The sequence below is a fragment of the Populus euphratica genome, unplaced genomic scaffold (genome assembly GCF_000495115.2).
Source record: "Populus euphratica unplaced genomic scaffold, PopEup_1.0 scaffold31.1, whole genome shotgun sequence".
NCBI classification, from domain to species: domain Eukaryota; kingdom Viridiplantae; phylum Streptophyta; class Magnoliopsida; order Malpighiales; family Salicaceae; genus Populus; species Populus euphratica.
This window is the reverse complement of record NW_011499850.1, coordinates 2082250-2106895: the sequence shown is the minus strand read 5'-3', so window position 1 is coordinate 2106895 and position 24646 is coordinate 2082250. Positions and strand designations below refer to the sequence as shown.

General features: G+C 32.6%; 3 protein-coding genes and 1 long non-coding RNA gene across 7 annotated transcripts; 2 read left to right on the top strand and 2 right to left on the bottom strand.

The window, feature by feature from the left end:
* Positions 1 to 1607: 1607 nt before the first annotated feature.
* On the top strand, positions 1608 to 5102 carry LOC105121076 (uncharacterized). 3 transcript variants are annotated; one of them, XM_011019572.1, is made up of 4 exons: positions 1608 to 1866; positions 3385 to 3428; positions 3696 to 3993; positions 4302 to 5102. In XM_011019572.1, exons 1-4 carry the CDS (start codon positions 1806 to 1808, stop codon positions 4610 to 4612), a joined length of 714 nt encoding a protein of 237 aa, XP_011017874.1. In that variant the 5' UTR covers positions 1608 to 1805; the 3' UTR covers positions 4613 to 5102. The 3 variants fall into 3 exon arrangements, with proteins under 3 accessions (XP_011017874.1, XP_011017873.1, XP_011017872.1); XM_011019571.1 differs by having other exon boundaries at positions 1610 to 1866; positions 3696 to 3990; positions 4299 to 5102; XM_011019570.1 differs by lacking the exon at positions 1608 to 1866 and adding an exon at positions 3051 to 3287.
* LOC105121075 (uncharacterized) lies at positions 1793 to 3131 on the bottom strand. Its single transcript, XR_841475.1, has 2 exons — positions 3038 to 3131; positions 1793 to 3006 (listed from the first exon to the last, which is right to left on the bottom strand). It is a non-coding gene; the product is annotated as an uncharacterized LOC105121075 (long non-coding RNA).
* Positions 5103 to 5572: 470 nt separating the features above from the next.
* LOC105121077 (uncharacterized) lies at positions 5573 to 10961 on the bottom strand. Of its 2 annotated transcripts, none has more exons than XM_011019574.1 (3): positions 10841 to 10961; positions 9249 to 9619; positions 5573 to 8947 (listed from the first exon to the last, which is right to left on the bottom strand). In XM_011019574.1, the coding sequence occupies exons 2-3, from the start codon at positions 9593 to 9595 to the stop codon at positions 6199 to 6201; spliced, it is 3096 nt and encodes a 1031-aa protein (XP_011017876.1). In that variant the 5' UTR covers positions 9596 to 9619; positions 10841 to 10961; the 3' UTR covers positions 5573 to 6198. The 2 variants fall into 2 exon arrangements, with proteins under 2 accessions (XP_011017876.1, XP_011017875.1); XM_011019573.1 differs by having other exon boundaries at positions 9249 to 9607.
* Positions 10962 to 18735: 7774 nt separating this feature from the next.
* Positions 18736 to 22217, top strand: LOC105121074 (monogalactosyldiacylglycerol synthase 2, chloroplastic-like). Its single transcript, XM_011019569.1, has 8 exons — positions 18736 to 19353; positions 19860 to 20032; positions 20469 to 20630; positions 20717 to 20858; positions 20950 to 21174; positions 21281 to 21343; positions 21434 to 21508; positions 21612 to 22217. The coding sequence occupies exons 1-8, from the start codon at positions 19036 to 19038 to the stop codon at positions 21870 to 21872; spliced, it is 1419 nt and encodes a 472-aa protein (XP_011017871.1). The 5' UTR covers positions 18736 to 19035; the 3' UTR covers positions 21873 to 22217.
* The last annotated feature ends 2429 nt before the right edge of the window (positions 22218 to 24646 follow it).

The window sequence follows — 24646 nt, the reverse complement described above, 5'->3', positions numbered from 1 at the left end:
GATTTCATAGATATAAAAGTTTGCGATGACGTCAACCTGATGTTGAACTACTATAAAAAAAACACTGATGAATTAATTAACAACCTTTTATCCCTATTGAATTCCATTCCAATTTATTTATTTATTTTTAATTTCTAATCTTCCACTCACCAAATCTCATAAATGTGACCAAATCCCACCCTAACTCAAGCTGTAAAGGTTCGAAGACCATTTGCAATATGGAGACTATTTTGATTTGTTCTTTTTTTTTTAAAAAAAAATATTATTATTAATATAAATATTCAAATTAAATTATATGTATCTTGATTAATTTTATAAAATTTAAAATTAATAATAATGTGAATCTTTAGTAGATTATTATTATTATTATTATTACTACTATGCAAGGATATAAGCTTATCAATATTTTTAGCATTAACTAGTTACAGGAACATTTTCAAAACCTATTTTTATGTAATTCTAAGGTAATTATAATAAAATATCTGTAAGATTTTCAACGATTTCAATTATAGAAAAAAAAAATTTAGTCAAGATTCTCTTTTTATCAATGCATTTCCTTCTTCTTTTTTATGAAAATACATTTTTTATTATTAACATGGTTTTTTGAATGAAGACTTAACACAATTAAAATAAATATTATTAAGAATTCAAATGATTTAAATCAACGAGAAAAAAAATGTATTGTTTTAGCAAAACTCCCTTTTCTTGTATTTTATTTTCTTATAAAAAAAGTCCTTTTTATTAGAAGCATGACTTTTAAAATAAAAACACATGTTGTGATAATTTTTACTCTCATCAAATATTTATGAATATTTTTTTTAATATATGTATATATATATATATAATACATTAAAAAATATAAAAAATATTTTACTCTCATCAAATATTCATGAATTTTTTTTTAAAATCTGCATATTAGATTTGTATAAATTCTTCATAAAATAAATAAATGACAATATTACCATAAAAATATATTTTTATTTGAAAAGTATGGCATAATTGGATAATTTTTAAATATCATTGTAATATATTAATTCAAAATATAACAATTAAATAAGAAAAATAAAAAGAGAAGAAAGAAAGCAGTCAAGTGCCTGGAAAGCTTGATGTTGCTAATTATTTTTCAAAACCTGCAGCCAGATAACATACCATTGTCTACAACAATTCCGACCATTGAAAAATTAGGGTTAATTAGTGATTGGCTCGACCACATCAACCTCACAAAACTAACCTTGGTCAATTTAATAAATATTTTTAAATATTTTTTTTTATTTTAATAAAAATAATTCATATAAATTCATCATGACCTAATAATTCAATAACCTTAATTTTTTTCCGAGATTAAACATCTAGTATCAAATTATTTATGGATTACTATATTATTAATAAGAAAATGTATGATTTGTGAAATAATTAGTAAGATTATATTAAATATTTTTTATGATTTATTTAAAATAAATAAATAGAAAAAATAAAATATAATTAAATTTTTTTATCAATCCTAAATTTTATTTTTTTATTTTTTAAAAAATATATCTTAAAAAATAACTAATAAAATATTATTAGTTATTTGTTTTTTTATTTTTTTTTCCCGAATAACCAGGACACAAACAAGCAATCGCACACAAACTATTTCGCACTTTAAGACGGCTTCTCTTTCCCTTCCTATGTGTTTGATCACCGTAGGTTCACTTCATCACACACACAAGTTCTTCTCACCTCAAATTCACAGGCCCTTTTAACAGTTTAAATACAATTAGCCACCACCAAACCATCAAAGTCTTTTAGTTTGTTTTGTTTTTGTTATGGGGAAGAGAAAGAGAAGTTGCGGTGATTATAACAAGAACAAGTATAATTCTTCTTCGGGTAATGTGTCTGTTCTTTTTCCTTTTCTTTTTTGAAAAAAAAATGATTTTGTGGTTGTTTGGTTGCCGGACAAAATGGTGAGAAATGAAGCGAAAAAAGGGAATTTTGAATCTTGACGAGTGAATGGAAATGGGATTTCGACAAAGGGATTATAACTGTAGTGAAGGGAAGCAATTATGGGGTTTCTTGAAGTGAGATTTTGTGGTTTATGAGAATCTGATATGTATGAAGCTATGAAGATTAAAGATTTTATTTCTTCTCTGTCTTATAAAAGAGGAGTCTTTTTTTTTTTTTTATCTTAACAGTAAAATTTAGTGTTAGGGTTTGTTTGCCTGCCTTTTCTTGAAATTGTTTTGCCTTTTCTGGATCTTTCTGATGTTTTTCACTGTGAGAAATGCTTTGGGGTTGTTGCCCCTTGATCAAGGCTGGATTGAATTATCACGACTACGTTTTTGTTTATTAAGTAATTCAATTATTGTTTGATCTGTTGGAAATGGTGTTTTGGGATCCTAGCAGAGAATGTGTGCAATTGCAACATGAATTCTGAGGAGAGAAGTGATTGATTTTTCGGGGATTAAGTCCATGGCATGGATTTCGAGTGTCAGATTGGGGAAATTGAAATGAAGAGAAAGGTGAAAGTGTTTAAATTAATTAACCAAGCCAAAAGTAAAGGGAAAGAAAACTATGAATTGAGCTCTTAATTTGGCTTACAACATTTTTCAGTACATGGCTGGCTTTCTGATCTCTGCGATCTCTTCTGGGATTGCTATCTTGTGTTCACCGCCATTTTCAGTGATTTTTACCTTTATATTCCAATATGTCTTTATATTCGTAGGGTTTACAAAATTTTTTCGGTGGAGATATTTACTATCTGAAGGGAACCGCCTGTCAATACATCTTAATTGGCAATTAAACTCTGGATCAGTTTGATTTCTTGATTGGTAATTTTATTTGATGGATTGCTTTCTTTATCTGTCCACCCAGGGATTTGACTCGCGAGCACTATTTCAATGCATGCCTTTCTAGCTTTTTAAGATTGATAACTAGTCCATGCAATGATAGATTGGATTATTTTTATCTTCTAATCTGTCCTCTCATCATCAATTTAAATGTTATTATATGAGTTTTTTTATTGCTGTTCTTAGGAAGCCTCTAGTTAAAGGGTTTCCACATTGAGCTGTTCTGTACATCTTTTACATTTGTGGCTGGCTGACCTTCTTACAAACCTGTTGAAGCTTTCCAATCATGTTACTTGCCCTATTTTGTGGCGATTCATTAGTTGCATTTTCTTCCTTTGCTTCAACTTTATAATCAAGTCTGCTTGACAGTGTTTCCGACAAAGTGGTTAATAAAAATGCAGTGTGAGTTGAAAGTGCATGAGGCCTGGCTAGAGAAGAAGGATTGTAACCTTTTTGTGTCAAGTAATTGGTTAGAATTGAAAATAGTTCCTTTTCAGCTCATTCTTAGTGCAAGTAGAAATGATTGGGACTGAAATAATTACTGTATTTTATGGTGCAGATGACATGCCCTGCTCTTCTGGAACGGCATTATTGGCTGGACAGGTTAGTCCTTTTTTCCTTAGTTATGAGACATGGTAATTTCTGATTGCATGTTCTACTTTAATCTCTTTTGATTGTTCCTACATGATTGACGATGAGGGGTTAATTGAAAACTTGAAAACTCACGTCCGGGTCAGGATACTTGCTGCAGGACTTGACATTTTTTATTTCTTTCTTTTTATTCACTATGACCATATAAAAATTTAATTGTCTTTTTCATAAAAAAAAAGAAAAAAAGAAAAATAATTGTTTTTAGTTTTCCTTTTGCAGAAATCTTATTTGCTAGACTCTAGTGAGCTAAGGCCTCTCTCACCCAGGGTGGATGCTTCAGATGGTTCCTTAAAGCTATTGAATGTCCACCATTCTCATGCACGTCAGAATTACAACCTTGGTCGTTCAATAGTCTTGAAACGATCACGTCACCACTATGGTCATCAGTACTCTCGGAGAAACTCGGGGAGTCATGCCGATGCATCAACTTCTCGTGGGAAGGCTGCCCTGTCATGTGATGAGAGGCTTACATTCAAGTTGAGCAGTCATCTAGGCTCTGAGCCTGGTTGCCATATGGGTGAGATATTCATAATTGCATGGTGTTGAATACAATGTTTTTTCTCTCCCCAAGGAAATAAAGTAGCATCTAGCTGCTTTATACACATCTATGAACAAATGGGGTACCTAAAGAATTTCTCTGTTATTCCACAAAACATCAGAGTGGTATCATTTTTTACAAGTTCGGAGCAAGTTTCTATGCGCACAAGATGCAGGAGTTTTACATCTACTTTTCATTATTATGAAGTTTCAATGCAACTTTAAGATTCAAAATATCAGCTATTTACATTTACTTGCGTTGACTTAAATTCTTTTCCACCTTTTCAGGAAACAAGGAATTAGAATTTAGCAGGCCAGACAGGGTTAGATTCAATTCCTTGGTTATGGATGCAGTTTTATCTGATGCACTGAAGGTAGTATGTGGAATCTGTCAGAAACTAGTGAGAAGGAAACCTTACTTTATAGGCAATGCATTAACTGCTGGCGAATTCTCTGTTGTGGCCATTCTAGTCTGCGGCCATGTTTATCATTCAGAATGTTTGGAGCAGAAAACAAGTCTTGAAGATATGCGTGACCCTCCCTGTCCATTGTGCTCGGGCTTGCTCTCTGAAGAAGATGCCTCCAGAGAACAAGAGTAATGTGTTGTTGACTTACGTCTATGCTATTAATTATCTAGAACAGACATAGCATACTTAAGATGGGGAACTTGGACAGAGGTATAGGTGGTTGAAATAGTCTTAGCAAGCTGTGGTAGAGAATTTTGATCTGCGGTCCTTCACAGTCTCATTGCTGTCAAGAATGTTGAAAAAGAAGCATGACCTGCAGTATCTCTCATTTAGTGCTAGGCCTAGAGAGACATACCATAGTTTTTGTCTAGGTATGGACACCAGTTAAGGCGGCTTTTTCAGGAGAATATTAGTAAATGACAATCTTGTTTTTGTTGTATGAGTTTACAGCATTGTACACACATTTGTATTGGTGTATGAAGTGGCGGTGCAACAAATACAAAATATTAGTAACGACCATCGTAGTTTTTGTTGTATGAATTGACCATGTTGTAATTGTATTGGTGTAAGAAGAGTGGCAGTTTAAATTCAAGAACGACAATGTCGTATGTCTTTATCTTTTTTCAAGTTGTTCCTGCATGGTAGTTTTGAACAGGGATATATAGGATTGACTAGGGTGGCATGTAATACGCCCCCCTTGGTGTTGTCAATTCCACAATGCTGCTAGTTAAAAAAACTACGACGAGAGAGCCAAGGCACAAGCACAAGCTATTGCTATACATGAGCCGAAAAGGTTGTCAAATTCTCTGCCAGAAAAGATGAGAGTTACTAATTTAAGAGAAGGCACCATGTTTTACTCTCATCTCTCGCTGCATAAAATGCAGCCAACGAAAGAAGACGCATATTTGCATTTAGATTCAAGGGGTGGAGTCATTTCCTTTTTGAAATGACCACTCGGGGTGGAGATTCACACATTTCTAAAGGGTTGGCCACTACTTTCCCCTTGACAGAGGAAAAGTGCCTCTGAAATACCCGCTGGTACCATATATCTACAAGAATCCTTGATTCAAATTGACTTGTATATAGGTAGGCTCCATTCAATGCAAACAAAGCAAGCTTCCATTCTTGCAATGATTGACAAACTAAAATTCGTGCCATGAATTTCAGTTCAAAAAGGAAATGCAGCTACAAGAAATATCACAAAAATCGATTCCATATGTAATTAAGTGAAATAATACCATTAACAATCTAATATACGAAAGAGGCAAACTGCAGTTTGTCCCAGGGTGGTAAACTTCTTGATGCCCCCAAGTTTATGGAAGCTGCCCTCATCCCCTGCACGAAGTAGAAGGCATTCATAGGATTTCCTCTTTTTTTCCTCATGTGCCAGGAGTTCAGGACCATGAGTCATGAATCAATGCCGTTTCCACAACCAGATTGTGTAGACTTTCAGCATCTCACAGTCCAGTTTCGGCAGAAATGGTTCCAGGAAAGTGCCACCTCGAATGTTAGAATTCCTGCTGTTCAGGCAACAAAAAGATAAGGCAGTTTCACACTGACACAGCAATATTTCATTCATTATATGAAGCGCAGAGCACTTCCGAGCTGATATAATGGTGAGACTACATAACCTGCATAAACATAAAGGTGTACATTATTGCCTATAATGGAAGGACAGTCCCATCAAAGTCCCATTTTTTAGTAGTGAATTGAGCATATCAAGGAACTTTAGCTGAGCTCGGACTACCAGGACAGGGCTCTATCAATGTTGGCTCTTCATGTTCCAAGGGTTCGGCTATCAATGTTGGATCTCTGCCACCTGGAGGTGGGGCTGGGGCATCAAGGGCTGGGGCTGGGGCATCAAGGGCAAGCGCTGGGTCATCAAGGGCTAGTGCTGGGTCATCAAGGGCAAGTGCTGGGTCATCAAGGGCTGGTGCTGGGGCATCAAGGGCAAGTGCTGGAGCATCAAGGGCTAGTGCTAGGGCATCAAGGGCTAATGCTGGAGCTGGGGTTGTAGTATGTTCTGATGGTTGGGCGGGTTGTTTGCATGTAGCCTTGTTGTGCCCTTCTCCCTTGCATCTGCTGCAAGACATTACCCTTGTGGGTTCTCCCTTTCTGTAGTAATATCGTTTTTCCTCTGGCTGGATTGGAGGCCTTGGGGTAGTAGGAGGAAGCACCTGCACCGACTCTGGGGCATCCTTTTCTTCATCCAGATCCTTGAAATTGTCTAAAATAGGGAGTATGGATTTCGAATATGTACTGCGAAAGCTATCAACAGTATAGTATTTTGAACAATAATCATATACACTACTGCCTTTGCATTTGAAGACAGCAATAGCATGGCGACAAGGTAGCCCTGTCAGTTTCCACTCAAGACAAGTGCATTCCCTTTTTTCAGTATCCACAACATGAATAGAGTCATCATGAACCTCAAATAATGTATCGGTTGAGAATAGTACTTTTAAAAATTGTGCTCGGAAAGCATCTTCTTGTAGCTTTTTCTCCTTTGATGGAGTAAGTTTTGTGGTCCAGCCATTTGAATCCCTTTGACAAGTGTGGATCAACCCCATTATCTTGCATGTAAGCACTTCCAACTTCCTTATGATAGGCAGCTCCCGCACTTCTTCAATCCAGTCAGCATATGTCGCTGCAACATCTACTATGATATGATTATAATGCTCTCCCTTGAATAGTGCATTTGTCCAGTATTCTGGTTCAATCTGCATAAGCCAATCATACACTTTCAAAGAAACCCGTTTAATTTGCTCAGTATGCATTCTAAAACCATCAAGCCGGACTGCATGGGCAGCGGCCACTAAACTTCCAGGCAAAGAAACTTTCCCATCTCCATGGAATGGCCCCTTCCAGTTCCTCCTCAGGTTTTCCAGCAGATGGTATATAGAGTAACCATGGTGAGCATTCTCAAATATTTCAAGCACTGATTTCATCAACCCCTTCTCTTTATCAGAGACAAAAGTTACTGATCGTGAAGTTGAAATTGCATCTTTCAACTGCTCCAAAAACCATTTCCAATTATCACCATTCTCAACATCCACTATAGCAAAAGAAACTGGAAAAAACCCATCATTACCATCTAATGCAGTAGCTGTCAGCAAAATCTCATGGTATTTTGATTTTAATGTTGTAGAATCAAGAAAGAGAATTGGGCAACAGCCATTCTGGAAACCAAGTATTGAGGCATGAAAGGATACAAAAAGACGTTGAAATTTGCTGTCATCACCAATGGAAAGCTTCACAAAGCTGCCAGGATTAGCCTCCTCTATCTTTTCACAAAACCAAGGCAACAGATTATATGCCTCTTTCTTCGAACCCTGAAGCTGCTCCTTTGCATCTTCAATTCCACGCCACACTTGAGAATAGTTCAACTCCATCCCGAAATCTTGAAAAAGGCCATTGACAATATCCCTTGGTTTTTGGCGCGGCATCTGTCTTAACCTATCTTTTATAATGCTGACCAGCCAATTTTTATTTGGTGTAGCATGCTTCCATGATTCCCCTCCACATGTATGTGCCTTATTCATCTTTTTTATCCTAAATACCTGTTCAGATTCAACCCAAGATGCATGAATCCTCCAAGAACAACCTTCAACCACACATCTGCCACTTGCTCGATTAGTGTCATTCTTTTTCAATCTGTATGCGAAACGGCGTGCAATGGAATATTTCTGCAAAGCATCACGAAATTCAGCAACATTTTTGAAGTCCTGTCCTACCCCAGTAATTCTTTTTTTCCAAGAGGCAACCATTCTTTCCACGGAAACATCTTTAGAGTCGACAACATCTACAGATAGTTCAGTATCTTCATAATCTGATTGCCATTCTATAGCAACATCCACAATGGTATTATCATGATCCCAAGTATTCTTCTTCCATGATGTACTCTTTCTTGTCCTCATGTTCCTCTTTCGTGATGCACTTCTCATCTCTCCATCATCGTCACCATTGCTATCACTGTTGCTCTCACCATTGTCGTCGTCAGGAACGATGCTGGGACCATAGGCACCGATTTTCCAGGATGCAGTGCGCCTTCGCTTCTTAACAGTATCAGCAGGGGAAGCATTCATATCAACTATACCTGAGTCATTAGCAGCTGTATCAACAGGAACAGTGACAAGATCAGTTGGAATCAAAGTTGCAGCACCAGGATCCTTGGTAACGGTGGGAGAAGAGTTTTTCGAGGTAATGGCCAGTACCGAACTAGCAGGGCTTTTGGCTTCTGCTTTGGCAGCATTTGCAGTTTTAGAAGACAACACATGACGACTGCCAGAGGCAACAGTAGCGGGAGTGACAGCAAGTCGAGATTGCACTTGGCTTTGACCTTTAGCCTTGGCAGCTGTTTTGGATTTAGATGACAACACACGACAATTGCCAGAGGTAGCAGCAGTAGGAGCCACTGTGATAGGAACTGGGGACAGCACGGTTTCAGCTAGTTGGATCCCACTTGCTCTGTAGTTTTAATACTAATATTAATCAATGCATGAGAGAGAGAAAATACACGTGCTGCGACCAATAAAATGCCACCTATCACAATATACCAAATTAAAAACTAATGATTTCTGCGGAAGAAAACAAGGGCATTCAGCAATGGACCCAGTTTGCCGAGAAAAGTCGTGGCATTGAAATCTCTCCATACAACTTGACAATCACTAATTTTCCGTAAGGAATAAAATAAGGCTTGTTCAAAATTGAAAAATCAATAATCTATGCTGTTAGAGACGTGAGGCACATGAAAGGTAGAAAAATGTACCTGCTAGCTTGCATGTAGTAGGCTTCGCGTTTAAAACCTTCTCTTCCCATGACATATACATCTGCTGTGATCGAGTTCCCATGAATATCAAACATCCTCTTTAGGTCCTTGTCACTAGATACAGTAATTAGAGTTCGCTTGTTTCCGGGGATAAAATACTTCATTGACAAAGACTCATATTCCAAGTTACACATTTCAGCCAATTTTAACTTCATATCATCAAACACGGTTTCAAGATTGATATCTAGAGCATGTGCCTCTCCTCCAATATATGACAAACTCCCATCATCATTGCCCACAAATTCACCACCAGACTGGCAGATCAGTATGAGCTTTCCCCTCGGCATCGGAAATCAATTCTGTGGTTCAAATTGACAGTCAAAACATGTCATTATAACCAAAAAAGTATTTCGAGATATATACATATCATGCATCTCTTTAATCTCCAAAACAGTATAAACTTCTGCGTGACAAACAAATTCCAATTAAAACACTTGTTTCACACGTTCACAATTAGCAATTATGTACACAGGCTATCATGAAATGACTACATTTCAGTGTAAAAACATACAAATACAAGTTATATGTGAAATGACCATAGTTTTAGAAGAGCATAAGCACAAATGGTTACAACCAATTTGCGAAGGCGTTTACTTATATCTCGATGGAACAATTCAATGATTTACAATCTATATGGAAGGCTAGGAGCATGCCCTGTAAATATTGGAGCATGTAATATCTTGCAATACAGCACAAATTGGTCATTATATGCAAAGGCATCGCTCAATCCTACCAGAACAAGTGCTTGAGTGCAAGCAGTGTGGCATAGCATAGCCCTTAAATCAAGGGCCAATCAAAACCAAGTTGGTTTAAATTTTTGCGACTGAAATATAGTTATTCAAGTTCTAACTTTCAAGGGACACGTGAAGCTCTAATATATGAAAAAGCCAGCCACCAAACACAAATTATGAATAAACACTAGAAGTACGCGCTGACTTCTTGGTCCAGGTCCATCAGTCCCTTTCACCACAACAGGAAACGAAGCCATGCTGGTTACAACCATAGCTATTGCCTTTCAAACATAGCATATCAATGTCATAAGCTTCCCAGTCATTGCACCCAACCTACTTATCCAAGGAATAACCATTGACAACACGGAACAAACTGGATTTTCAAAAACCAACAATTTCACAACCACATTACAAGTAAAACAAACAAAAAACACAACACTTCGCAAACTCCTAACAAGAAAAAACAACACAAGCACTATCAATAAACAAAAACGTCGAAACACGAACAAACGAAACAGTTCACACAAATAAGAGTCAACCAAACCAAAGTCTATGATCAACTAACCAACATATCTACAAAACCAACACTATTTAACAAAAACCCATTAACCCAAATCTCAAGAAAACATGATTGAACAAACCAAATCAACAAAAAAGTCACTACATTAGTATACCACCATAAGCTTCGAATTCTTTAATAATAAAAACCATACAAGAATGCTATAAAGGTGAAATCTTTATGGATGTTTAGAGAGAAAGATAAAATCTTTGATTAATAAAGAGTAAAAAAAAGGAATTTACCAGAGGATGAGAGGCAGGGATTTGAGATAGATGGAAACCCTAGAATTGGGGGCTTTGTGGAATTTGAGTGAATTATCGAAGTAGAGAGAGAGAAGGGTGTATTGGAAAACTAAATGATAAAAGTTGGGCTAATGTTGGAAGAGAGTGAAATTTATAGGGGCTGTTTTGGAATTTTGAGAAAAAGAAAAGGAGATGTAGAACAGTTCAAGGACTGCAATTTGCTTCCCGTCTAAGTGCCTAAACGACGACGTTTAGATGGATCTTGGTGTCTCTAGATTTACATTTTGACACAAAGATTTACATTTTATACATTTTCTTTTTCTTGAAAATGATACAGCTTTTTTCAAAAAAAAAAAAAAAAAAACCTAGCAAGTCATTCTCTCATTTAACAATGAGGTGAGGTTAAGGATACAAGTGTATATCAGCACAAAGTCGAGGGTTAAGAGTTAGGATATGAAAACTTTTGGGGGCATTATGATGTTTCTTGAAACTTTAAGCATCAAATTGGGAGCAGTAATTTTTTCTAAGACCTTGTTAGGATCATGCAGAGATAATTTAGTGCTTGTCTTAAAAGTATATTTATTTGAAAACATATTAAAATATTGTTTTTTATATTAATATATTAAAATGATAACAAAATATAAAAATAATACTACTTTGATATTTTTTTAAGTTAAAAAAATTTAAAAAATTTAAAAACATGGCAACACCAAACAACATTTTAGTCTGCCTTCTTCTACCATAGATTTAAATTGATAATAAGAATTAAATTGATAATAAGAATGCTTCAAAACCTAGTTGAAATGTCACTAAGGTATTTTGAGCAAGTACAAAGGGATGCCCATAAATTAAAGATGAGATTTGGACTGCCGCTTTGGGTTAGGCCTTAAAATAACATCATTGAAAAAAGGGTTTTATAAAGATAAAGAATTACTAAAATACTATTTGATTGTTTTATAACGATGATGATCAAGTCAATCTGTATGATTGTATTTGTTCTAAAAATATTTCCTTAAATTAAAATGTTTTATTAAAAAAAATAAAAAGAAAAGAAAAACTTTATGATAACGGAAAGTTCCAAATAATATTGATGTTTAAGATAGAAATAATAATTTTACCTAAATTTAATAGATATACACTTAAATTGATTTATATAGATTGGATATTTTATAGATAAATACCTTTTGAATTAAGCTTGAATAAAACACAAAACAATAAAATTAAGTTTTGAATAGATAATAAATGTTATTCTATCCGACTTGGAATTTTTTTATATTTATAGATTTTGATTAAAAAACCCTACATTTTTATCAATAATTATATATATAAAATTTAAACTATAATTGCTCAATAAATAAATAATACAAATACACAAACAAGAAGTTAACTTAACTCCTTGTTTGTGTATTAGCTAAGTTACAATATGAATAATTTATTAACGTCACAAATAATAAACATATACTTGAGCATAGCAATTGCATATATAAAATATATCTAAGAGTAATTTTGTTAGTATATTATCAATTAGAGCCTTATCATTTAGAAAACCATGTACAATGAATAAAGAAAACATGTATGTGTCTTACATTTTAATAAAAAAAATCTCCACCAAATATAGCATAATAAGAGCCTATACTTATAAGATTAACTATAAATAAATTCATTTAACTTCGTGTATATAAACTAACATTGTCTTGTTAATATAATACATGTATTTTAACGTGGTTAACTCATTCATTTTCATATAAAAATGAAATCCCAAAATTATATATTCCAATCATATATATTATCCAAAGAAGATAACCATATATAATTATTTTCTTTAACATGTATACAAATATTAATCTTATAAGCATAAAATAATGTTATGAAATTCAAATTAGGCATTAATTATTGCCAATCAAACATAGGTAGATAAAAGAGCCTCTCACAAGTCTAAAGCATATCAACGTTTAGTCCATGTCTTGTTTGCAATCCAAGGTTTGAGAAATTATATTTTGACTCCTAAATTCTAATGACTTCATTTCACTTTATATCCCTCTCCCTCTTTTTAACGCTAAGATAAAAGTCAACCATTATTTATATGTTTGTTATTATAATAATTTTAATGGTGAAAGTGTCATTTATGACTAAAAATAAGGAAATAAGCTTGTATAATTGTTAGGAATTCTTTTTTTTTTTGTAAGAAACTAGTCACTACACAATGTCCTTCTATTTATAAAAATACCACCAAAACCATGTATATAATATATCTAATATTAATTTTTGATCAAATTGAAGACAACAAAAAAATTTCAAGTTCATATAAAAAAGTTCTTTATTAGTTTTGTTCATCATTTCAATCCAACAAAAAATACCATTGGAACTAACATTAGTTATACAAATTTGTTATAAAACAATTGCAGCAACATATCTTTACCTTTTAATAATAATTCCTTCCTATAAATCCTGCAAGCACGCTGCCTAAACTTACCAACTCAACATATAAATCCAACACGTACTAAAATTACCACAATAATATTATCATATTCATCAAATGCTAATAACCTATAAACTTGCAACAACTTTGATGAACTAAAGTTTAAGAATAGAAAATGCATGAAATGTAGAAAAAAATTACTATCAAGATATTAAAAACAAATACAAGAATTTTTTTTTTATAGCTATGATGATGAATTATACAAGAACACATTCACTAATTGGTGCAAACATATTAATGATGTTAAATTAATAACTGAAGAGGAAGAAGAGGTTGATGAAATTAATCAAATAACAAATAAAATGAAAGGGACTAAACATGAATTACATTGAGTTTGGATTAAGGATCACAATATAAAGGCTAGTTTTACAAATATAAAGTTATTGTTGTTTATTAATAGTTTTATAGATAAACATGCTTGTATTAGGTCTTCTATTAAAAATCAAAACATGTTCAAGCTACCTTTGCAAGATCAAGAATCACATTATGAAAGTACTATTTCCAATAAGCATAAATTCTTTACTTATAAGCAATACCTGGACATATTCCTACAACCTTTCTTTTTTATTAAGGTATCTTTTTAAATAATAGATATATTTAACTTTCTATTCTCTTAACACTCTAAACTAGTTGTATTATGAAAGAAATGACAATCTTGAAAATTAATTGATTCATCAACTCTTATTTTAAATGTCTTGCATTTAAAACTAGATATGGGATTGACCTTTACCTTTATATGCTTCTTCTCAATCCCTATACTTTCATGTTTATAACCCTTAAAATTATTGTTTAATTTTTCACTAAATATAATATTATCATCATATTCATTATTGTTTATCTTTCATTCGTCCTTTGATTCTAAGCTATTTAGTAAACTTTTATTACAACATGTATCATTATCTAAGCTAGCAATTCATTCATCTTCTTATTTGTTAACAAATTCAAATCCTTCCTCATTTGAAAGAATATAATCATCATCATCATTATCTTCCTCCTCCTTCTCCTTTTTCTTATCTGCATATCCATCACCATCCTTATCATGCACATTACTAGTGCCAGCATTACCCCTTTCAATTCTTTCACTTTTTAAACAATTGTCATTAAAATTTTTGCTAACTTTCAAAACATCATCATCATTAAGAATATCCAATTCATCCATATCAAATTTCACTATAATTTTATTGCACACAGCAGCCAACATTGAAGTATTTTACTCCAATTCTTCTATTGCTTTCAACTTTTTTGGTGAAACACCTTGACATCCTTATTGTTATAGAAGCAACAATATCAATATAAATGCATATTCTTTCTTCTCTTTGATATATATTTATCAGCTTTAACGTTGACGCATCATCAAATATTTGATTTTCTTTATCGTTTTTTATTTTAAAACCAAATATGTATAAATTGAAAACTTGTTTGTATATAAATAATATGTCCATAAAGGTCATATAGTCATAAAAACAATTTTTTTCAATATGTAACAAGTCACCATAGTGAACAACAACAGATGACATTTTGTATATTATCTTTACAAACAGTACAAACCTAATTAGAGGTCTATTTAGTAGAAATACTGATTACAAATATACGTAGCAATCATACATGTCAAACCCTTAATTTTATCAATTACGGTTACTGTGATCATTAACCTGAATTGAAAAAATTAAAGGTTTTTGTGTTTAGTTAACAAAGCACGCATTGCAAAAAGAAAACAATAGTTTAAACATTACTACAACACTTAATATTATAATCAATCAAGTTATAACCAATTAATTTAGGGTTTTCAAGGCTTTAAGATTAGGGTAAAATAAATTTTTTTGTTAAATCAAGTTCTTATTCATAATATTTTAACCATTACCCATAAATTTAACATAAATAACCTGATACAAGCACAACTCCATTAAAAAATTAATATCTTCATTGTTTTCAATGAACAAGGTTGGATAAAATAACACTAAGAAGAGGTTTTAAATTCTTGGTATTCTTGTAAAAAGATTAAGTAAAAAAAAAGAAAAAGATCTTGCTTCATATCTATGTAGGCGTGTCGTATTTGTAGAGAGAGAGAGAGGACTAGAGCGTTTGGGAGAGAGAGATAAACAAGATTTGTGAGCAAATTATAAAGATTTACATTTATTATAAACAAGGACAAACATATCTTTCCATCTAATTTTTTTTTATTGATCACAAAGACAAATCATAATTTTTCAAACCTTAAATTTAAAATGAAAAATAAACCAAAGTATATGAGCTTCTTTTTTTTTGTAATTATCCATTATTAATATTATCAACCCATGACTTCATTAATACTAATTGATTGTTCCCCTGTATCAATACCCTAAGTGATTCCTTGAAGTGATGAAACTCACCTATAAAACAAGGAATGAGCTTTGTGTTCGAGTCAAAATCAAGTCTTAAGACATTATGGCTCTCGAGTTGATTAGAATTTGACAAAAAAATTTTATTATCATATCTGATCTTCACAAATAACTCCATTAAAATGGTTCCATGGTATGTTATTCATCTACCAAACTTATAAATATTAGCCATTATATTTATATATTATAAATGAAGTTCACAATTTTTTTTAACTTTCATATGAACTTCACAAATAACTCCATTATTAAGATGAGCATATTACATTAATACAAATATTATTTTCTTAGATTATAGAATCTCTTGTTTTTATTAATCAAGTAAATATTTTTTCTATATAATTTGATGTTTGAGCTTAAGTTGGCAAACACCAATAAGTATTTTTCTACTTAGAGGTTAGGGGTAGGGTGAATTTGACTTGGTTTAGATAAAAAAAAAATTATTTTTTTAAATTAAACCATACTAAACCAAACAATAAGTTTAAACCAAATAGTTCAATTTGTTTTGGTTATTTGTTTTAAAAACTTAGTCTATGGATTTTTTAGTCAGGCTTTCTTAATATATTGAATGTTATGGATCTTGTTTTTTTTTTTTTTTTTCCTTTTCATTGTTTTATTTTTCTTTAAATAGTTTGGTTTGGGTTTATTTTTTTATTTCTTAAATATGAAACCCAAGTATTTTTTTATTTTCTAGTATTTTTTTATTTGATTTATTATTTTATTTACTCTTGATAGCAAATAAAGATGTGTTTAGAAGTGATTGCGGTTGCTTTTTAAAGTATTTTTTATTTAAAAATATATTAAATTAATATTTTTTTATTTTTTTAAAATTAATTTTGATATTAATATATAAAAAATAATTTAAAAATACTAAAAAATATTAATTTTAAATAAAAAATTAAAAATTTTAAAATCACGGTTGGACAGCATTCCCGAAACAGTCCCGCAATAATGGTCGAATGAAGCGGTGCAAGCCTATGACCCATTGCCGAACTAATGAGGCTGCCGTCACGCTAGTCCCCTGCACTTCTATACTGACCACAGGCTGACTTGGTCCGACCACCAGCCAGACAACTTGCTCCGCCCATCACCAGAGAATCCATGCCCCACCCCTTGCTATTCCATTAATTCCACTTGATCTTTGCTCTCATGCCCTTGTCATTTGCAGCATTACCCTTTTATCCACAATCACAACTGTACTTTTTTTCTTTCTCTGCTCCAAAAAAGTACAGGTGTTCCGGTCCAAATCATTTTCACGGTGACCCCAGGTGGTGTTGATAGGCGGTGGGGACACCGAGAGAGCCAGAAAGGGTGTTGGGGGTGATATGACTGTGGAAACCCTGTGAAGGAAACATTTGGAATCAGTCAAAAGCTTATCCTTTAACCACTTACTTGGAGTCTGCTACAAGTTAATTATCGGTCTTTGTCTTTCAGGAGTAACAAGGAACATTTCTTTAAGGTTGAGTGCCGGATGTAAATTTTTTAAAATGCTTTTTTAAATTGTTGCAAGGCTTTGCTCTTATTTGTGAGTTTGGTCCAAACAAAAATTGTTTAAAATTTAATTGTTTTAAATGAAATTATTTATTTTTGTTTTTAAATCATTATGATGTATGAGTGATAGAATTAAATTTATAAAAATAAAAAATTATTATTTTAATACAATAGAGAAAAAAACTTTGAAAAACAACCTTTATCAATACTAGAAATATGAAAATTAAAAAATTAAAATGTAATAAAAATTAAAAAATTTGAGACATGATCAATAAGAAAAAATGAATACGCTTATAGAGAATTTCATAATTCATTTAAATTTTTAGAATCTAAAACTTGATCATTTAAATACCATGGTAGTTTTTTTGGGGTGTTTTTTTTTGTTATTAAAAATAAAATATTGTCATTTAAATGAAGGAATGAAAATGGGAACGAAAGAACTGGAATGATATTTCAATTACAATACTGTGTTTGGATAACAATAGTAATAAGGAATTGAAATGAATTTTTAATTTTCAACACCTCTCGTTTATAATAAAAAAATAATTACAAATTGATTTCACAGATAGTGCATGATGGAGTGGTAATAATATTATATTAATAATATATTTTCAAAAAATTAATGCCACCATCATGTAAAGTAGTAGCGTTTATGATAAAAGAAAAGTGATAGGATGATAAGTTGTTGCCAGCGTTATGCAATATAAAAACGACAATGACCACTATATATATATATATATATTATTAAAAATTTCATTTTCATTTTTTAAATTAAAAACCTACTAATTGAAAATAAAACTTCCATTTCTAGTCCCACCATTTCATTCCTTGTTACCAAACAATAACCTTTAACTCCCTCCATGTATTGAATTTAATTTTCAAAAATAAATTCATTTCTCAAGAACTATTTTTTATTAAATTCAATTTTGAAAATAAATTCATTTTTCAGCAACATAAATAGAACCACCACTAGTAACACTAGTGAAAAATAACGAAATAAAAACATTAATACATAAAAAAGTGAAAAATGAAATCCACAAGAAAAAAAAAACTCCCTCCTTGAATTGTTTCCCAAATTTTTTTAATATAAAAACTTTATTAAATGATGTCAAATATCTATCAAAAAATTAGGACGAGATTTAATTAATTAAAGGAAAATCCAATCATATGTTTCTCTTCTCCCCTTATCACATCATCACCTCTCTTAAATTAAAAATCCAATTCCCACTAATGTAATTATCATAAATTAATAATTCCATCGTCTACTCATAATTGAACATAACTACCATTGGGAACCATCATCATCATCATCAAGGGCCAACTCAATACTCATCTCATCCTTTTTTTTTTTATCAAATACCAAGAAAACAAAGGGCATAAAAGCAAAACCCAAAACCCACCAGGACCATCCATGCAAAGAACAAGAAAACTTTCCCCACAGCAACATGAAGATTCGAATCTAAATCTTCCCATTGGAACATTCCACAAAAAAATGCGAATCCGACGGCTATAAAGTCCTCGACATGCCCCACTCAAGCCACAAATCCATATTTCAACAAGCATAATTCCATAGCACATTAGCATCCTTCTCCCCCAAATTTAACCCCACTATTACATCTTCTCGCCAACTCACGCACAACCTTAACACCAATAAATAACCCTGATTAAAACTCCCTCTCCCTCTCCTTGTCCCTCCATCTTTCTCTCTCAAAACCAGCAATCTCTCTCCCTCGCCCCGCCGGGAAAAACCCCATTTTCCGGTGGCGGGAAGGATATTTGACCGTTAGGTTTCATTGGGGCTCCGTTACTTTTTATTTGCTGACTTTTCAAATATTTAAAAGTTAGTTATAATGACGACCGTGGCTTCTCCAAGGAAATCATCATTTACAGAGGTTTTACAAAGAGTTTATGGGAATCTTGGGTCCTTTAGTAGTAGTAGCAATAGCAGCAATGGCTTTTATAGTAATAATCTACAAAAGCATAAGTGTCATGTTCATGAGAGTGAAGATGATTTTGAAGATGAAGATGGGACCGTGGAGCTTGTTCAGATTGGTGCTGAAAGAACCAAGAACGTTTTGATCCTTATGAGCGATACAGGTGGTGGTCATCGTGCTTCTGCTGAAGCCATTCGTGAAGCTTTCAAGCTTGAATATGGTGATGAATACAACGTATGTGATCTGGGTTTTGATCGATTCTGTGCATGACAAGATCTTTTTTGGTCTTTTGCTGCCTCTGATTTTGATCTTTTATTGCTCTTGTTAGAGGTGTTTTGTTTTTTTCATATATATGTAAAGGTAAAGAAGTAAACTGCTGATCTTGTCAACATGGTATCAGCCATCTTGTTCTTCTTGTATTTATTTGTTTGTTCTTCTTCTTGTTTTCTTTCTTTTCTCTCTCTCTCTCTTAGTTTCCAATCATTTCTTTTTCAATTTTCATGTAAAATAATGAATTCTTTAATTTCCACTTTCATTTCTGTTCTCTTCTGTTTTCTTTTTCATTCAATCATTTTTTCCTCTTTTCAAGGCCCTTTCCCTATGTCTCCTCTTTGTCTTAGTGGTGATTTTTTTCTCTTGACTTGGACAATTCCTCTGCTAAAAAAAGCCTCTAGTTAATTACATGTCATTGCTTTTGTGATTATAATTTAAACTTAAGAGGTTAGGATTTGTGGTTACAGATAATCGTGAAGGATGTTTGGAAAGAGTACACAGGCTGGCCATTGAATGATATGGAGAGGCAATACAAATTCATGGTGAAACATGTACAGCTATGGAAGGTGGCATTTCACAGCACTTCTCCCAGATGGATACACTCCTGCTATCTTGCCGCAATCGCTGCCTACTATGCCAAGTACACTTTAATTTCCTCAACCTTTCTGGGGTTCTCTCCTTGTTTTACTCGGAAATATTTTCACATTTTATGATAATTCTTTGCCCGCAAGTGGGTTGTAGTTTATAGTTTTCATTTCCAGTTTTCATTTTTATCCATTAATTTGGTCGCTAAAATAAACTAAAAGCTTGAATCTCTTGATTAATAAATGTCAGAGCTTTTAAGGACTTCTTTATTCTTTCTCCCTTCCGCTTCTGATCGTGCATTTGTAGTCTCTTCTTGAATTCTTTCTGACCCCGTTAATCAGCGCATAATGTTAATCACTGCTGTAGCTAAAATGATATGTTTCTTGAGCTGGAAATGTGATTGGATGTCGGAAAGATGGGTGAATCCAATGTTTGTTATCATTATAAGTCTAACGGAGCTTCTTTAATCTTATTCTGTTGTGTGATTGCAGGGAGGTTGAGGCTGGTCTAATGGAGTACAAGCCAGATATAATTATCAGTGTTCATCCCTTGATGCAGCATATTCCCCTGTGGGTTCTGAAATGGCAAGGCTTACAAAAGAAAGTGATTTTTGTTACAGTCATCACCGACCTCAATAGCTGCCATCCTACATGGTTAGTTGATTGAGATATTTTGAAGTAAGATGTTTCATTAACCTCCCCATCATAAATTGTTTTATTTTAACAATGGGATTTCTCAGGTTTCATCCTGGGGTGAATAGATGTTACTGCCCATCAAAGGAGGTAGCTAAGAGGGCTGCACTAGATGGGCTAGAAGATTCTCAAATCCGTGTTTTTGGCTTGCCCATCCGACCATCTTTTGCTCTTGCAGTTCTTTCCAAGGTGCACAATTGTGATCACACATTCCCATTCACACATGCTCTACTACGATGATTTGCTCAACTGACTGCTTCTTTTGTTTCTTGTTATGTAGGATGAGTTAAGAGAAGAGCTTGAACTGGACCCTGATTTGCCTGCAGTTTTACTGATGGGAGGTGGTGAAGGTATGGGGCCTGTTAAGAAAACAGCGTTGGCTCTCGGAGAATCACTGTTTGATAAAGAACTTGGGGAACCACTTGGGCAATTAATCATCATTTGTGGCCGTAATGAGGTTCTCAAATCAACCTTGGAGTCTCATGAATGGACAATCCCAGTTAAGGTAGAGGACTTTACTTCTTGTGCATGTAATATGTGTAGCGTACGATGTACTTCATACATTGACAAAAGTATGTATTTGTTGAAGGCTCTGGTTTGCATTATTTCAGGTTAGAGGATTTGAGACACAGATGGAGAAATGGATGGGAGCTTGTGACTGCATAATTACGAAAGTATGCTTGAGATGCTTCAGTTTTCTATACTAAATGAATCCTTCTTGTCTACGAACTTAATAGATTTTAGTGACTTCTCACGTTTCACAGGCTGGACCTGGCACAATCGCAGAAGCATTGATTAGAGGGCTTCCTATTATTCTCAATGACTACATTCCTGGACAAGTAAGCCATCAACATTCTGCACTTTCGCTTAACTTGACAGATTGATAGGCAACATTTAGTACTGATTTCATCTCGTTTTTGTTTCTTCATCTGGCGACTGCAGGAAAAGGGCAATGTGCCTTACGTTGTAGACAATGGGGCTGGTGTCTTCACCAGAAGTCCTAAAGAAACAGCGAGAATCGTTAAAGAATGGTTTAGCACGAAAACAGATGAGCGTAAAAGGATGTCAGAAAATGCACTCAAACTAGCCCAACCGAAGGCCGTATTTGACATCGTGAAGGACATTCACGAACTTGCGCAAGCACGCGGTCCTCTTGCGAATATCCCTTACATATTGACATCATCATTCTCAAGCTTATTCTGATCAATGAAACCTTACATCATCCAAAGCGCATTATCAACTGATCAGACCAAGGTGTGTCAGCGCTAGAATGAAATGTACAGCTAGTTCTAGTAGTATCATTCTTTGTCCTCAGGGACCTTTGAACACCAAGAATAGGGTCGTGAATTGCTCTAAGTTAGTCAGTAAAGGTTGTTTTTCTATTGGGATATTCTTTTGGGAGGAGTTAGTTAGAGGTCTGGTAAGAGTTGATTGTGTTCCAACATTCTTGTCTTGTTATTGCAGTTTTCTAGTTTTCAGGATTTGTAAGTTATTTCACTTTGGGGTGTTTAGTTTAACACTTGGCATTAATGATTCCTTGAAATCAAAGTTGCACTGTGTTTGGCATTTTAGTTTAGAATATTTATTTAAAATCTTTTTAGCTTGAAAATATATTAAAATATTTTTTTTTAGTTTTGTTATTTATTTTTAACAATAATATATTAAAATCATAAAAAAAAACACAAAAAAAAATCAACCCAATATCTTTTTAGAACAAACACTTTTTCAAAATACAATTTCAAAAGCAAAAATAATCATCATCCAAACACAACTTAGCTATCTAGTTTATAAGTTTAATTGGTCCAAACACAACTTAGCTATTAAAACTATGTTGTTGAAATTAAAAATATATATTTTAAAATAATACTTTTTTAAAATTTTAAAAAGAAATTAAACTAAATTTGACTAGGTCAATTTCCATCTAATTTTTTTAAACCTAATATATTCTAGATCCCAAACCAAACAGTCCTAGTTTGCTTGACTAGGATGATGGTTTTTACTTTACAACAAAGATGCCTAGTTTGCTTGCGCTGAGTGCAGTCGCCAAGCAAACAAGATTTCCTTGTAAAATGATACCGCAAGACACATCATAAAATGTGGTGTCTCTAAGCTGCAAGAACAAGATTGGTCGACAAGCAAACAATATTATATATATACTAATAACTTGTTAGATTTCCTTTCAATTCTTTTTGCAGTGTTCGTGACATTTGCCGGATGTTTCCAACTTAACTAACTACTAATTAGAAGCAATATCCTATTAGTCAAGCGGTAGAATATTGCTATTACAACCTTTGATGTGTGGCTTATGGTACGCACAAATGATCCCCTCATAAGCTTTGACCATGGAAGGAATCAAGCTTGCCATTTTTACCTTTTTTTTTAAAAAAAAAACCCCTCATTTGAAAGGTTGATCAACTTTGACTTGGAGGAATGGTAGGTTTTGATTAATCTAAACCCTATTTTATCCATGGAATGGTCGGTTTGATTCATCCAAATACCAACTTTAACTTGTTATTATCCTGGCTTTAAGTTTTAGAGAAGGTCGTGGCAACAAAAATTCATATAAATATATGTATCAATTCAAATACAAGGATATATTTCATTGTCAAATAAGTCTGCGTGTGATGTTATGGTGTAGGGTATTTTTTGAGATATTTTTTATAAAATATATCAAAATAATTTAATTCTTAATATCATTATATTTTTTAAAATCATATATAATTTTAAAACGAAATCAAATATATTTTTAAATGTAAAAAAAACACAAGCAGTACCATATATTTTATGTACTTATATATGCAATCTTATCATGATAAAATAAAATAAAATTGTTAGATTTTGTTGGAGGAAGAGAGCATTGCCTGTCATCTTTCAAAATCGGTGACAGCATTGTGGAAAATTTGGAGCAAGCCAGCCAAGAAACACGTTGTAGCTTGCAAGTTAAGATTCCTTGCTTAGAAAATTGACATGATTAGGAACACCAAGCTGTGATTGCTGGTGGGTACTTGCAGGGGCACAGAGCCAGAGAGTCAATAATCACAGAAGGTGGTGGGGACTGGTGACATGATATGAAAGCTAAGCAGTCATGTGGCCATGAAAAAAGAAAATCCCAAAATTGTTTGTTTCTTCTTTGATTAATTCTTTCCAACACAAGTCTTGGTCAATCATTATTCATTAGGATCTTCCTCCAAGCAAAAGCATCTCACTAACCTCATTAAAATTCAAATGAGTATGTGAGAATTGTGATATCCACGACAAATTAAGGTGATTATTCTGTTAGGGATTTACAGTAAAATAGAAGGAAAAAAAATCAATTAAAAATTTTATCTTAAAAAACATAACATACAAGGAGCAAATTAATTTTTTATACAGCAGCCAAATATTTTATATTACAGTCATTAATTTTATTTTTGTTGTGCCAAGGTATCCTTCGGCCCTTTGAAAACATAAGATTAAAACCTTGTTTTTTTATTTATTTTAAAAATATTTTAAAAAATATTAATTTTTTTTAAATTAATTTTTTTATATTTGTAGATATTTTGATAAATTAATATAAAAAAACAATTATAATCATACTTTCAAACAAGCTATAATCCTTTTCTTGATATTATATAGCACTTTAAAAAGTAAGGATTCAAATTGTGTTAGGGGTATTTGTAAGTATAATTATAGTTGTTTTTTAAAGTATTTTTTATTAGAAAATATATTAAAATAATTTTTTAAAATAAATTTTTATATTATTTTATTAAAATAATTTAAAAATACTAAAAAAATATTAATTTTGTACTATATTTCTACACGATATCTTCACCTTACAAAGAGGACTAACCCCTTATCGCTAATCCTGACCCTTATTGGTATTTCAATTATTATTTACTAATTTTGATAAAAATAACAGATAAAAATATGTAATAATAAAATAAAATATATGTAGTTAATATTAAAAATAAAATAAAATGATATTTTAAATATAAATA

Coding starts and splice junctions, on each gene's coding strand:
- LOC105121076 (XM_011019570.1), top strand. CDS start 3,221: ATGCAGTGTGAGTTGAAAGTGCATGAGGCCTGGCTAGAGAAGAAGGAT. Junction 3,288..3,384: donor TTGTAACCTTTTTGTGTCAA/GTAATTGGTTAG, acceptor TTTATGGTGCAG/ATGACATGCCCTGCTCTTCT. Junction 3,429..3,695: donor CGGCATTATTGGCTGGACAG/GTTAGTCCTTTT, acceptor TTCCTTTTGCAG/AAATCTTATTTGCTAGACTC.
- LOC105121077 (XM_011019574.1), bottom strand. CDS start 9,595: ATGCCGAGGGGAAAGCTCATACTGATCTGCCAGTCTGGTGGTGAATTT. Junction 8,948..9,248: donor TACTACATGCAAGCTAGCAG/GTACATTTTTCT, acceptor TTAAAACTACAG/AGCAAGTGGGATCCAACTAG.
- LOC105121074 (XM_011019569.1), top strand. CDS start 19,036: ATGACGACCGTGGCTTCTCCAAGGAAATCATCATTTACAGAGGTTTTA. Junction 21,175..21,280: donor AATGGACAATCCCAGTTAAG/GTAGAGGACTTT, acceptor GCATTATTTCAG/GTTAGAGGATTTGAGACACA. Junction 21,344..21,433: donor GTGACTGCATAATTACGAAA/GTATGCTTGAGA, acceptor CACGTTTCACAG/GCTGGACCTGGCACAATCGC.